This window comes from Nicotiana attenuata, unplaced genomic scaffold (assembly GCF_001879085.1).
Source record: "Nicotiana attenuata strain UT unplaced genomic scaffold, NIATTr2, whole genome shotgun sequence".
NCBI lineage: Eukaryota > Viridiplantae > Streptophyta > Magnoliopsida > Solanales > Solanaceae > Nicotiana > Nicotiana attenuata.
In genome coordinates this window covers 1-15,064 of record NW_017672415.1, presented here as the reverse complement: position 1 = coordinate 15,064, position 15,064 = coordinate 1, and the positions used below count along the sequence as shown (strand labels likewise).

At 39.2% G+C, this 15,064-nt stretch overlaps 1 protein-coding gene across 1 annotated transcript; it reads right to left on the bottom strand.

The window, feature by feature from the left end:
• Window positions 1-10,943: 10,943 nt before the first annotated feature.
• LOC109213107 (zinc finger BED domain-containing protein RICESLEEPER 2-like) lies at window positions 10,944-13,553 on the bottom strand (the record flags this gene model as incomplete). The annotated part of the gene is made up of 6 exons (XM_019376867.1): window positions 10,944-11,425; window positions 11,511-12,637; window positions 12,858-12,928; window positions 13,031-13,131; window positions 13,213-13,339; window positions 13,449-13,553. Coding segments are annotated over 6 exons (2,013 nt in total), but the record flags the coding sequence as incomplete, so codon positions are not given.
• Between the last annotated feature and the right edge of the window lie 1,511 nt (window positions 13,554-15,064).

Here is a 15,064-nt window from a genome sequence, read left to right as displayed (position 1 = left end):
GGTTGAAAACGGACGTCGTTTGACGTGTTTCGGACTTAAAATGGAAATTTGATGTTTCATGAAAATTTGGAAGGAATCATGGGTTTTGAGGCTTAATTCAATGTATATGATGTTATTTTGGCGATTTGATCGCACGAGTAAGTCCATAGGATGTTATTGAGGTTGTGTGCATATTTGGTTTGGAGCCCCGAGGGCTCGGGTGAGTTTTGGATAGGTGTCGGATTGCATTTTTGCATTTTTGGAAAATCTGGTATCACTGATCTGCAGGCTTCGCATTTGCGAGGCCAGCATTCGCAAATGCGAAGGTCCAGCTCACGCAAATGCGAAGGCTGGTTCGCAAATGCGAAACCAGCCCAGGCCTTGCCAATGTTCGCAAATGCGAAGCCATTCCTCGCAAATGCGAAGGTCAAGGGCTCGCAAATGCGAGACCTTATTCGTAAATGCGAAGGTCCCCTGATAGGCCTGAGTTCGCAAATGCGAACAGAAATGTCGCATTTCCCATGCCTGCAGGGTTCGCAATTGCGAACCCAGTTTCGCATTTCCCATATCCGCAGCCCAGCATATTTTATACTTAACCGATTTTGAGCTTCATTTTTCACATTTTCTCAAACTCAAATACCCATAGGCGATTTTCCAAGAAATCTTTTTTCTCCAAATCAATTGTAAGCTAATTTCTACTCAATTCCTTCAACCATTAGCATCATTTAACATGTTTTCCACTTAAAATCAAAGATTTTCATGGGTGAAATTGGGGGTTTTGGGTAGAACCTAGGTTTTCTAAAAATTGGGGATTTGGACCTCAATTTGAGGTCCGATTTCAAAACAATTTACATATTTGAGTTCATGGGGGAATGGGTAACCGGATTTTGGTTCGAACCTCGGGTTTTGACCACGTGGGCCCGGGGGCAATTTTGGAATTTTTGGGAAAAACTTTGGGAAACTCATTTTTATGCATTCAAAGTGATTCATTTAATGTTTATTAAAGCAGTTAAGTAATTTGTAACTAGATTCGAGCGGATTGGAGGTGGAATTACGGGGTAAAGCCATAGTCGAGGCTTGAGTTGAGTTCAAGGCATCGAGTTAAGTGTTTGGTTTAACCCTAGCTTGAGGGAATAAGAGTTGAGTCTTATTTTTAACTTGCTAATTGTCGAGTACGATGTATAGACATGGTGACGAGTATCTATACATTGGTGTCTAGCATGACCGTGAGTCCTTGTTTTGCGGATAGTTTGGTTGTTGTAATGCCTTCCATGCTTAAATGATGACTTCTATATGTTGTAAAGATCTTGTGAAAGAGATTGTGATCTTTGAACTTCGTGGAGTATTGGCTCGGGTTGAAATACAAATTGTAAAGGTATATGAGATAAGAAACTCCTTAGAGCATTGGCTCAAGTGATAATGTGAACTTTGAGATGAAAGTGAAAGAAAGAGAAGAGTTAATGATTTATTCCCTTGCCAGGACGTTGTTGGTTATTGATGTTGTACCCTTGCCGTGTTTTTATTTGTTTGTTTTGTACCCTTGCCGGGACTTCCATTCTTGTTTTATTATTCCCTTGCCCTTGTTTGTGATTTGTTGATTGGGTGATGAAGAGTGTTAAAGCACGAAGGGTGATGCCGTGCATTGAATGATATTTGTGGATCGGGTTGCGCGCCGCAACAATGCTAAATGATATGGATCGGGTTGCACGCCGTGCATTGAATGATATTTGTGGATCGGGTTGCACGCCGCAACAATGCTAAACGATATGGATCGGGTTGCATGCCGCAACAGTGTTGTTATATATTGGGATCGGGTTGCGCGCCGCAACAATTATTGATACAAGTGTGTTTATTTTGGATATTAGTCTCTTGTCCGCTGTAAATTCTAAGCTGCCTTTAGACTATTACTCTGGATTTACTGTTAATACTGTTATCTCCCCACATCATGCATCCTCTCCCATATTGTTTACTTGTCTTGTATTTCGATTCTATTGTATGTATATAACTGTACAGGTTTATGTGGTGGTCCAGTCTAGCCTCGTCACTACTTCGCCGGGGTTAGGCTAGACACTTACCAGCACATGGGGTCGGTTGTGCTGATACTACACTCTGTGCTATTTTGCACAGATCCAGGTTTCGAGCAGCAGCAGCAATAGTGTGGGAGCAGGCTTTATTTCAGCGAGACCCGAGGTAGCCTTGCAAGCGTCCGCAGGCCCGGCGTCTCTTCTATCCTTTATTTTATCTGTTGTCTCATTGTATTCGAGACAAACAGTTTATGTTCTTATTCAGACGTTTGTATGTAGTAATCTTAGAAGTTCGTGAGTACAGTGACACCAGTCTTGGGTAGAGGATTTTGTTGAACTTTCCGCATTTCTATTCAGATTCTATAAAATATTAAGACTTCCGCTTATTGTTGAATTTCGTTGCTTTTGCATTATCGTTGTAAATTGTTAAAATGGATTGGATTATTAGTGGACAAGTAATTAAATTTGGCTTGCCTAGCTCTCATTAGTAGGCGCCATCACGACCTCCGATGGTGGGGAATCCGGGTCGTGACAAGTTGGTATCAGAGCTCTAGGTTACATAGGTCTCACAACTCACAGACAAGCTTAGTAGAGTCTGAGGGATCGGTATGAAGACGTCTGTATTTATCCCCCAGAGGCTACCGAGTTAGGAAAAGTTTCACATTTGTTCTTTCTTGTCGTGCGGTTTGATTTCTCAATGCTAATTGAATTTCTACTCTGTTCTTTCGCAGATGCCGAGAACACGTGCTTCCTCATCTTCCGATCAGCAGTCCGAGCCCCAGACAGCTCCCGCTAGGGGCAGAGGACGAGGTCGTGCTAGAGACCGAGGTAGGGGCAGAGCTCAGCCCCGAGCAGCAGCACCAGTGGCGGAGCCTCAGGTTGACATTGACGAGGAGGTTCCGACCCCAGCCCTAGCAGTTCCGGTGGGCCCAGCTCAGGTCCCAGAGGGGTTTATTGGTACTCCAGTTCTTCGGGATGCTCTAGTCCGATTGGTGGGTCTCATGGAGAGTGTTACTCGAGCGGGTTTTCTTCTTGTAGCACTAGCCGTCTCTCAGGCTGGAGGAGGGGCCCAGACTCTTGCTACTCGTACTCCGGAGCAGGGAGTTCCCCCGATTCAGACCCCAGCAGTTCAGCCGGTTGGAGCAGCTCAGCCGGGTGTGGTAGCCCAAGCCGGTGATGGGGCAGCTATGTCTGCGGATGCTTTATGGAGGTTGGATAGGTTCACCAAGCTCTTCACTACTACTTTCAGCGGTGCACTCACCGAGGATCCTCAGGATTATTTGGACAGCTGCCACGAGGTTCTTCGGAACATGGGTATTGTAGAGTCCAATGGAGTTGATTTCGCCAATCTGGATCCGCCAAGACTTGGTGGAGGGATTTCTATTTAGCTAGACCAACAGGGTCTCCAGCCTTGACATGGGATCAGTTTTCAGTGTTGTTTCTGGAGAGGTTTCTCCCTATCACACAGCGTGAGGCCTATCGGAGGCAATTCGAGCGTCTCCATCAGGGATCCATGTCAGTCACCCAGTATGAGACCAGGTTCATTGAGTTGGCGCGCCATGCTATTGTCATACTCCCCACTGAGAGGGAGAGAGTGAGATGGTTTATTGATGGACTCATTCAGCCTATTCATCTCCAGATGGCTAGAGAGGCGGGGAGTGATATCACTTTTCAGGAGGCGGCCGAAANATATGCAATTTAGCTTTTAAAATACTAAATAAATTTGTAAAAATATGAAAAAAAAAATTATCTTAGCTATATTTTAGCATAAATATGAGAATCCAATAAATGAATTACAAAAATGATAATTTTGGGAATAATTATTGGGTTTTTCTGGATAAAATAGGGCAATAAATTGATTAAAAAATCTTTAAAAATTAAGGAAAAATAGTAAAATATTTGGACATACTTATAGATGCATGCACATGCTATTTTGAAAGTATTTTGCATATTAAAAATATATAGGAAAAATTGGGTATCAACAGCTGCCCCTCTTTACCTGGGAAGGATGAAAGAGTTGTCGGGTAAAGATATGATGGCCAATTTTGACCGAACGAAATGGTTCGAGGAGACTTAGGTCGTGCCCTGGCTTTTGAACTGCCTACATATCCATGGTCTTACAGGAATCAGGCTGTATGTAGTTCGGGATCCGTCGGCGGAGTATGCCGATGGAGACTTATAAGAACGGACGCAATATTCAGGACAAGGGAATTAGGGCTGCTTATCGGGCGGATTGGGCGGCTTTTTACTCTTAATGATTTGTCTTAACGGTTATCGGCTTTTAAATGTATTAATCCGTTAGCCACCCGATAAGATATCGGGCGGATTGGTATCGATTTAGCTCTTATCGGGCGGTTATCGGGCGGTTTATCGACCTAAAATACATATTCACTAAATATCTCCCCTTCTACTGACTTCTTCAGCTATAATATGTATTGAAAAACTGAATCTTTGTTAGAAGTCAGTTATATGGATTGTTTTTCTTTGTTCTTGCAAAGCTAATTTGTTCGAAAGTTTCATCTTTTTTGGGTGCTTTTGATTCCAAGTCTGTCATTTGTCATTTCTGGTGAATTCAATTCTACTGACTTCATTAGTTGTAATATGTATTGAAAAATTGAATCTTTGTAAGAAGTCACTTAAGTGTGCAGTAAGTATTAATAGTTGATCCTGTTAAATAGCTGCATTAATGAATAAACAAGTCCACAACAATACAAAGTATTAATAGTAAACAGTGTTGGATAAAACTCAGAAAACACTACTGCAGAATGCTAAACAAATAAAGAAAGTCAAAAGACAGTGTTAATAGACAGTGCAGGATGCCCGTTGTTGGTGTTCTCTCATAGTTGAAGCAAGCTTCTCGTCTTGCAACTCCAAAAGGTCCTCCTACATCACAAAACCATTAAGAAGCAAAAGCGTGTCAGGCACAAACAGCAAGTGTTCATTTATAACTCTGGAATTGACATTCTAGAAATTAGTCTACCAAGTACATGCCCAGCTGACTAATAGAAAATGCTAATCACAGAAGTGAAGAAGCTTTAACCAGATATTGCATTTCAGTTAGATAACCAAAATGGTTCTTCCGAATTAGACTTTTGGTGCTGTTTGCAACAAATCTTTCTGACCAAAACCAGCACAGCTGACTAATGGAATGTAAAGCACAGAAGTGAAGAGTTTCAGAAAAAGAATTGCTGATGAATAATCTTACCAAATATATTAACACTACACGTCAATTACGTAAGGGTCTTTTCCATTGCTGGCTAAATCCGAAAAAAATTTAAAATAATGAGTCGTGCGATAAATAGAAGCATATCAACAACACTTATATACAACAAATATAGTAACAATATTATTACCTTGTTCAAGATACTCGATTTTATCAAGATCTTCCTCAACACTAATGGGTTGTTTTAATTTTTCATTTCGAAGCCAATCTTGAAGACACACTAGAGCTTGCACCAATTTAGGAGTTAATGAACTCCTAAATGGATCAAGAAGACGTCCTCTCGTACTAAACGCACATTCAGATGCCACACTTGAAACCGAAACAGCTAATACATCACGAGCCATCTCCGCAAGAATAGAAAATCTAGCTGAGTTCAATTTCCACCAAAGAAGAACATCAAATTCTTTAGTGTCATCCTCAGTTTCTTCACCTAAATATTTATCTAACTCTGTTCTAGTATCAACACCTCCACTCCCACTTTTATATTTTTTTATATCTTGCATGAGTGATTCTAAAAGTCCTATATTTTTGGGTGCTTGCTTGACTGCCAGAAAGCCCGGAAGTCGAAGTGTCCAATGAAGAACAATCTGAAGATGAAGCAAGCACAACACCTTTTGAGCTGGACTTTACATACTCACTGAATAATGAAGTCATGTATAGTTGCCCCCGAATCTACACCAAACATCTTTACAAGTGCAAAGCCAACTGATTCGATCTTGTAACGTGGATCCAAAATACATGAGATAAAAATTATCTTGTTCATTTTCCCTGGATCACCCCAATACTTATCAAACTTTTCTTTCATATTCTTTGCCATTTCACTTAAAACTACATCTTCATTAATTATTCTCTTATGCATATTCCATTTACTATCAATCCAGTGGGCAGTGATACACATGTAATTGATTCTTTGTATAGAAGTCCAGGTATCAGTGGTAGTACATACTCTTTGTTTTGTTTCTATAAAAAACCTCTTCAACTTTTGCTTTTTTTCATTACAAAGATCAAAACCATCCCTAGTTACAGTACTACGGGAAGGGATCCAAAAATAAGGTTGCGCCACTTTCATAAAGTCTCTAAAACCTTCTTTCTCAACAAAGCTAAAAGAAAGCTCATCAACTATTACCATACGACATAATGCCTTCCTACATTCTTTTTCTTCAAATTTCCAAGTAACAACAACTACGTCACCCTGACTACCCCCCGGAACAGATTGAAAGCCTAAATTTGATTATTTTTTATCAACAATAGCAGGGCGTTTAGGACACTTAAGCATATGAGAAAGAAGTGTCGACGTACCGTCTTTGGTCTTAAATACATACTCAATAAAGCAATAGTCACATTTTGCTTTTGTACTCCCTTCAGAAGTAATAATTTCTGTAAAATGATCCCACACAACAGACCTTTTTCTCCTTTTTTTGGTTATATTTGACTCCGTTGTTTGNAACTCATTTTTATGCATTCAAAGTGATTCATTTAATGTTTATTAAAGCAATTAAGTAATTTGTGACTAGATTCGAGCGGATTGGAGGTGGAATTACGGGGTAAAGCCATAGTTGAGGCTTGAGTTGAGTTCAAGGCATCGAGGTAAGTGTTTGGTTTAACCCTAGCTTGAGGGAATAGGAGTTGAGTCTTATTTGTAACTTGCTTATTGTCGAGTACGATGTATAGACATGGTGACAAGTATCTATACATTGGTGTCTAGCATGACCGTGAGTCCTTGTTTTGCGGATAGTTTGGTTGTTGTTATGCCTTCCATGCTTAAATGATGACTTCTATATGTTGTAAAGATCTTGTGAAAGAGATTGTGATCTTTGATCTTCGTGGAGCATTGGCTCGGGTTGAAATACAAATTGTGAAGGTATATGAGATAAGAAACTCCTTGGAGCATTGGCTCAAGTGATAATGTGAAATTTGAGATGAAAGTGAAAGAAAGAGAAGAGTTAATGATTTATTCACTTGCCGGGACGTTGTTGGTTATTGATGTTGTACCCTTGCCAGTTTTTTATTTGTTTGTTTGTGTACCCTTGCCGGGACTTCCATTCTTGTTTTATTATTCCCTTGCCCTTGTTTGTGATTTGTTGATTGGGTGAGGAAGAGTGTTAAAGCACGAACAGTGATGCCGTGCATTGAATGATATTTGTGGATCGGGTTGCGCGCCGCAACAATGCTAAATAATGTGGATCGGTTTGCACGCCGCAACAATGATATTTGAGGATCGGGTTGCACTCCGCAACAATGCTAAACGATATGGATCGGGTTGCACGCCGCAACAATGTTGTTATATATTGGGATCGGGTTGCGCGCCGCAACAATTATTGATACAAGTGCGTTTATTTTGGATATTAGTCTCTTGTCCGCTGTAAATTCTAAGCTGCCTTTAGATTGTTACTCTGGATTTACTGTTAATACTGTTATCTCCCCACAACATGCTTCCCCTCCCATATTATTTACTTGTCTTGTATTTCGACTCCGTTGTATGTATATAGCTGCACAGGTTTATATGGTTGTCCAGTCTAGCCTCGTCACTACTTCGCCGGGGTTAGGCTAGACACTTACCAGCACATGGGGTCGGTTATGCTGATACTACACTCTGTCCTATTTTGCACAGATCCAGGTTTCGAGCAGCTGCAGCAGTAGTGTGGGAGCAGGCTTCATTTCAGCGAGACCCGAGGTAGCCTTGTAAGCGTCCGCAGGACCGGCGTCTCCTCTATCCTTTATTTTATCTGTTGTCTCATTGTATTCGAGACAAACAACTTATGTTCTCATTTAGACGTTTATATGTAGTAATCTTAGCAGTTCGTGAGTACAGTGACACCAGTCTTGGGTAGAGGATTTTGTTGAACTTTCCGCATTTCTATTCAGATTCTATAAAATGTTAAGACTTCCGCTTATTATTGAATTTCGTTGCTTTTGCATTATCGTTGTAAATTGTTAAAATGGATTGGATTATTAATGGACAAGTAATTAAATTTGGCTTTCCTAGCTCTCATTAGTAGGCGCCATCACGACCCCCGAGGGTGGGGAATCCGGGTCGTGACAGAAGCATGCAAAGGGTCAAGTAAAAAGGCCCTTCTGAAAAAGTATAGTCGAGTTTCAATGATAGCGGGAAGTCAAAATCACATAAAGAAACAAATGCTGAAACAAAAAGATTTCAAATCCAGTCGAGCAACTTCAAACAGATGAGTTGCACAAGTAGCTTCAGAAGCTCGAATAGGCCCCAACGAAATTAGGGTTTTTGAAACCAATCAAAGTCAAAGATGACGAACAAGTAAATCACACAACAAATAGTCTCAGAAACTCGAATGAACCCAAACTTAGGGTTTTCAACACCAATCAAGTCTAGGGATGAAAAACAAATAAATCAAACAAATATTAACAAAAATAGATTCAGAAAATTAAGGCTTTTAACATGAAAACTCCAGTAGAAGAACGACATAAGGAAACACAGCAGAACATGCCAAAAATCAGAGAAAGCTTCGAAATAACTTAGCAAAAACCCTAATCGAAAAACATAAGGGGTTTTGAAGGTAGAATTTTAGAAGAAACTATGAGAAAAACGTTTAGAAGTGTAGAGAAAACACAGATCTAAAAGAAATCGGAAGAACCTTAAAGGTTAGGGTTTCAGAAGAACCCCAAGTGGTGAGAAAGGCTTTGAAAATCATCGATCTAAGCAGGAGAGTCAAGAGTCAGACTCGAATAGCCATGGCTGGCCGGACAAAGGTCAGAGACGACCGGAGAACAGTTATAAACTGAAAACGACCAAGGCCTAGACCAAACTTTTCCAGGATCTAGCCTTGAAACCATGATAACCGGGCATGTAGAAGCCATAGGAGGTGGATACAGGCCTCCGATGACCTTGGAAGCCATTGATTTGGGAGATTTTAGGGTTGTAGTTGAGGGCGGCGGCTAGGGTTTGAGAAGGGTCTGAGAGAGGATTGAGAGAGAAGGGGATTCCGAGGCGGCGGAGTGTATGAAATGGGGTTAGGGTTAGGGAGTCGTTTGAATTAAAAAGGTAAGGATTGTTGTTGGCCGTTGATCTGAATGATCAACGGCCTGGATTAAAGCGGGCGAGTGGGTGGGTTATAAAGACGGTCTTGGGTCGGATTAAACGGTGATTGGGTCGGGTTAATTGGGCCTCTGATTGGGTTTAATTGGGGTGCCAAATTAGGCTAAAATTGAAATGAAAATGGGCTAACATTTAAATAGCCACTTTTCCCTATTTGATTTATAAAAAATAGTAAAATAATTTCTAAAAATAAATTAAAGGTACTAAAATAACTAATAGTACATAATTATCAAATTAAAAATACTGGACTTAATGTTTATAGATATAAACGTAGTTAAATCTAAAGGAGGCTAATATTGCAATTATATGCAATTTAGCTTTTAAAATACTAAATAAATTTGTAAAAATATGAAAAAAAAAATTATCTTAGCTATATTTTAGCATAAATATGAGAATCCAATAAATGAATTACAAAAATGATAATTTTGGGAATAATTATTGGGTTTTTCTGGATAAAATAGGGCAATAAATTGATTAAAAAATCTTTAAAAATTAAGGAAAAATAGTAAAATATTTGGACATACTTATAGATGCATGCACATGCTATTTTGAAAGTATTTTGCATATTAAAAATATATAGGAAAAATTGGGTATCAACAGCTGCCCCTCTTTACCTGGGAAGGATGAAAGAGTTGTCGGGTAAAGATATGATGGCCAATTTTGACCGAACGAAATGGTTCGAGGAGACTTAGGTCGTGCCCTGGCTTNATGCTAAACAAATAAGGAAAGTCAAAAGACAGTGTTAATAGACAGTGCAGAATGCCCGTTGTTGGTGTTCTCTCATAGTTGAAGCAAGCTTCTCATCTTGCAACTCCAAAAGGTCCTCCTACATCACAAAAACCATTAAGAAGCAAAAGCGTGTCAGGCACAAACAGCAAGTGTTCATTTATAACTCTGGAATTGACATTCTAGAAATTAGTCTACCAAGTACATGCCAAGCTGACTAATAGAAAATGCAAATCACAGAAGTGAAGAAGCTTTAACCAGATATTGCATTTCAGTTAGATAACCAAAATGGTTCTTCCGAATTAGACTTTTTGTGCTGTTTGCAACAAATCCTTCTGACCAAAACCAGCACAGCTGACTAATGGAAATGTAAAGCACAGAAGTGAAGAGTTTCAGAAAAAGAATTGCTGATGAATAATCTTACCAAATATATTAACACTACACGTCAATTACGGAAGGGTCTTTTCCATTGCTGGCTAAATCTGAAAAAAAAATTAAAATAATGAGTCGTGCGATAAATAGAAGCATATCAACAACACTTATATACAACAAATATAGTAATAATATTATTACCTTGTTCAAGCTGCTCGATTTTATCAAGATCTTCCTCAACACTAATGGGTTGTTTTAATTTTTCATTTCGAAGCCAATCTTGAAGACACACTAGAGTTTGCACCAATTTAGGAGTTAATGAACTCCTAAATGGATCAAGAAGACGTCCTCCCGTACTAAACGACATTCGGATGCCACACTTGAAACCGGAACAGCTAATACATCACGAGCCATCTCCGCAAGAATAGGAAATCTAGTTGAGTTCAATTTCCACCAAAGAACAACATCAAATTCTTTAGTGTCATCCTCAGTTTCTTCACCTAAATATTTATCTAACTCTGTCCTAGTATCAACACCTCCACTCCCACTTTTATATTTTTTTTATATCTTGCATGAGTGATTCTAAAAGTCCTATATTTTGGGTGCTTGCTTGACTGCCAGAAAGCCCGGACTTTACATACTCACTGAATAATGAAGTCATGTACTTCGTCACTTCTGCTTGTATAGTTGCCCCCGGATCTACACCAAACATCTTTACAAGCGCAAAGCCAACTGATTCGATCTTGTAACGTGGATCCAAAATACATGAGATAAAAATTATCTTGTTCATTTTTCCTGGATCACCCCAATACTTATCAAACTTTTCTTTCATATTCTTTGCCATTTCACTTAAAACTACATCTTCATTTGCTATCAATTGCTTCAAATAGATAGCAACTGCGCAAATTTCAAGAAAATGAATATTCGATGTAACATAACGTGATCCAGATATCTTCAAAGTAAGAAGATAGAAGATTTCAAGAAACTTTGTAATTCTTTTTACATTCTCCCAATCACTACTCAAAAGTTCACCTGTAGGAATTCCAACATCAATATAAGAATGCTCAAGATAATGTCCTCAATCCAATTTCACTAGAAGCATAATGTGAAAATGCACTTTCAAATTCAACAGCCCTGCGCAACATCAAGTAGGTGGAATTCCATCTAGTTGGAACATCTAAGCATAAAGTTTTCTTAGAATTGAGTTGTTCAGTATCAAAACATTCTTGAAACCTCTTCAACCTCGCAGGAGACTGCCTAACATATCTCACTGCATGCCTAACACGTTCAATAGACACTGAAGATTCTTTTAAACCATCCTGGACCACAAGATTCATGATGTGAGCCATACATCTCACGTGAAGGTGAGTACCATTAATCAAATTAGTTCCCATTTTTGTTAATTGCTTAGATAATTCTTTTACTGTCACATCATTCGAGCTTGCATTATCAACTGTGACAGTGAAGATCTTATTTATCCCCCACTCACGTAAGCACCTACCAATACCGTTTGCTATATCATCGCCTTTATGATTAATAATAGGACAAAAATTAATTATTCTCTTATGCATATTCCATTCACTATCAATCCAATGGGCAGTGATACACATGTAATTGATTCTTTGAATAGAAGTCCAGGTATCAGTGGTAATACATACTCTTTGTTTTGTTTCTATAAAAAACCTCTTCAACTTTTGCTTTTCTTCATTAAAAAGATCAAAACAATCCCTAGTTACAGTACTACGAGAAGGGATCCGAAAATAAGGTTGCGCCACTTTCATAAAGTCTCTAAAACCTTCTTTCTCAACAAAGCTAAAAGGAAGCTCATCAACTATTACCATACGACATAATGCCTTCCTACATTCTTCTTGTTCAAATTTCCAAGTAACAACAGCTACGTCACCCTGACTACCCCCCGGAGCAGATTGAAAGCCTAAATTTGATTGTTTTTTATCAATAATAGCAGGGCGTTTAGGACACTTAAGCATATGAGAAAGAAGTGTCGACGTACCGTCTTTGGTCTTAAATACATACTCAATAAAGCAATAGTCACATTTTGCTTTTGTACTCCCTTCAGAAGTAATAATTTCTGTAAAATGATCCCACACAACAGACCTTTTTCTCCTTTTTTTGGTTATATTTGACTCCGTTGTTTGAGCTTGACTTGTTGCATTTGAATTAGAAGCCCCACTTTCACCCATCATCACCTTATCACTTTGTATATTTTCAGCCATGTATGAGTCACTGCAACAACAAAAGAAAAGGAATGAGAATAAAGACATCAAGTTGTAAACTAATCGTATTTAGTTATTAAAGTGGAACACACACAAGGAGCTGAAATGACTATTGTTTCTAAAAGTAGTAATATTGTATTATCCTAGAGATCCTTTCTCTTTCATGTTGACATCAATGCAAATCCTTTTCATCATCATGTACTACAAAGTCAGATTACACCAAGAAATACAGATGAAGTAAGCATAGAATCTCATGCTCTCCATACTGAGGAGAAAAGCTACAATGATACAGTTCTCTAACCTGGGAAAATCAAGTACTACTATGTAATGAACAAAATCAAAAGTAGATCATTAATTCCTAAAAGCTTGAGCATATGCCAGAGTACAAATTCAGAGGTCTAACCAATTGCATTGGCTGCAGAATGCTTTTTCCTTTTAATTCAGATTGAATATAAGCATCAATCGAAAAGCCAGTGCTTCTTGTACAATTGTAACAGATAATTCCTAATTATTGGCAGGTACTTGTGGAAGCTGATCAGATTGAAATTAAACAGCCTTGACAACACATCCAAGAAACTACAATACCCAGCAAAGCCCCACCAAAAACCTGGGATGGGGTGTGGCCGAGAAGTTCTTTTAGCTTTCTTTGATTGATGGTTGAACACACAGATAAAAATGCAAAACGAAATATTCTTGACATGTGAATAACGTACTATTCAAAAAGAAAAGAGAAAAACATTATTTTCAAGAGAATAACCAAATACGATTAATTTGCACAGTAGAAAACATAATAACAGAGAAATGAAGACGAAGAAGAAAACCCTAAAATTATCAAAATCAACAACCACTTCTTCAACTACTTGAGTTGCCTCAGATTGCACCTTTACTGTAGTTGAAATTTGTGAGAAATACTCCTCTTTAAAGTCCTGCAAAAATCAAAAAATCTTATTCATAAGTAAGAGTACCTGGATAATAAGAGTACCTGGAGAGACGAGACGGCGAGGGGGAGACCGGCGGCTGGTGGAAGTCGGCGACGACGAGGAGAGGGCTGGTGGTCGACGGCCGGTGGCCGGTGGCTGCTGCTTTAGGTGTTAGGACTTAGGGTTTCTCTAGAATTAGGAATTAGGAATGGGTTAGACTTTAGAGTTTGGAGACAGAACATACGGGTTGTTTGTTTTTGTTATACTTACTCATTTTTAAGAGTTTTAGTTTTTTTATATTTAATATATATAAATAAAAATAAATTATATATATATATTTATATTCTTAACGGGTTAACGGATTTTCCGTTAAGAAAATTGAATAATTCGCCCCCAAACCGATAAGCCGTTAATAAAAAAAATTCAATCTGTTCCCCGTCCGTTAAGCCGTTACCAGTAAGCCATTAAGCTTCGGTTCGGTTCAGTTTTCGGTTTCGGATCAGTTTTGAATACCCCTAGGGGGAATGGTTAAGGTTTGATAGGGCTGCGGGAGCTGGAGCGGGGTCGCTCCTGCCGAGATGGCCGTTGCTCGCCGGTTTACCTGCAAATAAGCAATACAAGCATATATGGTGCGTAAATTTAAACATGATGCAAATTCCCGTCGGACTATGAAGGTTGTCTTTGGACGGTTAGAATGACGTCCTTAGACCATGATGTCTTGGGCCATGAAGCGTATAATAAAGGATTCGCAGGCTATGAAATGATGCTCTCGGGCTATGAGGATGATGCCTCTGAACGATGACGCCTTTGAATAATGATATGCAAAAGATTAAAAGGGATCCTCAGGCCATGACATGGTGTTCTCGGGCTATGAAGATGATGCCTCCGAACGATGACGCCTTTGGATAATTTGGCGATCTTTCAGCCCATGAGATGCAGTATTTGGCGATCTTTCAGCCCATGCAATGCAGTAGGTGGCGATCTTTCGGCCATCCAGAATGTAAATAAGGTGGCGATCTTTCAGCCATGCAAATGTAAATAAGGCGGCGATCTTTCAGCTATGCAAATGTAAATAAGGCGGCAATCTTTCAGCCATGCAAATGAAGATAAGGTGGCGATCTTTCAGCCATGCGAATGTAAATAAGTTGGCGATCTTTCAGCCATGCGAATGTAAATAAGGTGGCGATCTTTCAGCCATGCAAATGTAGATAAGGTGGCGATCTTTCAGCTTTACAAATGTAAATAAGGTGGCGATCTTTCAGCCATGCAAATGTAAATAAGGCGGTGATCTTTCAGCCATACAAATGTAAATAAGGCGGCGATCTTTCAGCCATGCAAATGTAGATAAGGTGGCAATCTTTCAACCATGCAAATGTAAATAAGGCGGAGATCTTTCAGCCATGCAAATGTAGATAAGGTGGCGATCTTTCAGCCATGCAAATATAGATGGAGGTAGAGCTTAACCTCGGAAGGCAGAATGGTAGCCTTATGCAATGCGGAAGTAAAAATGAAGTGGC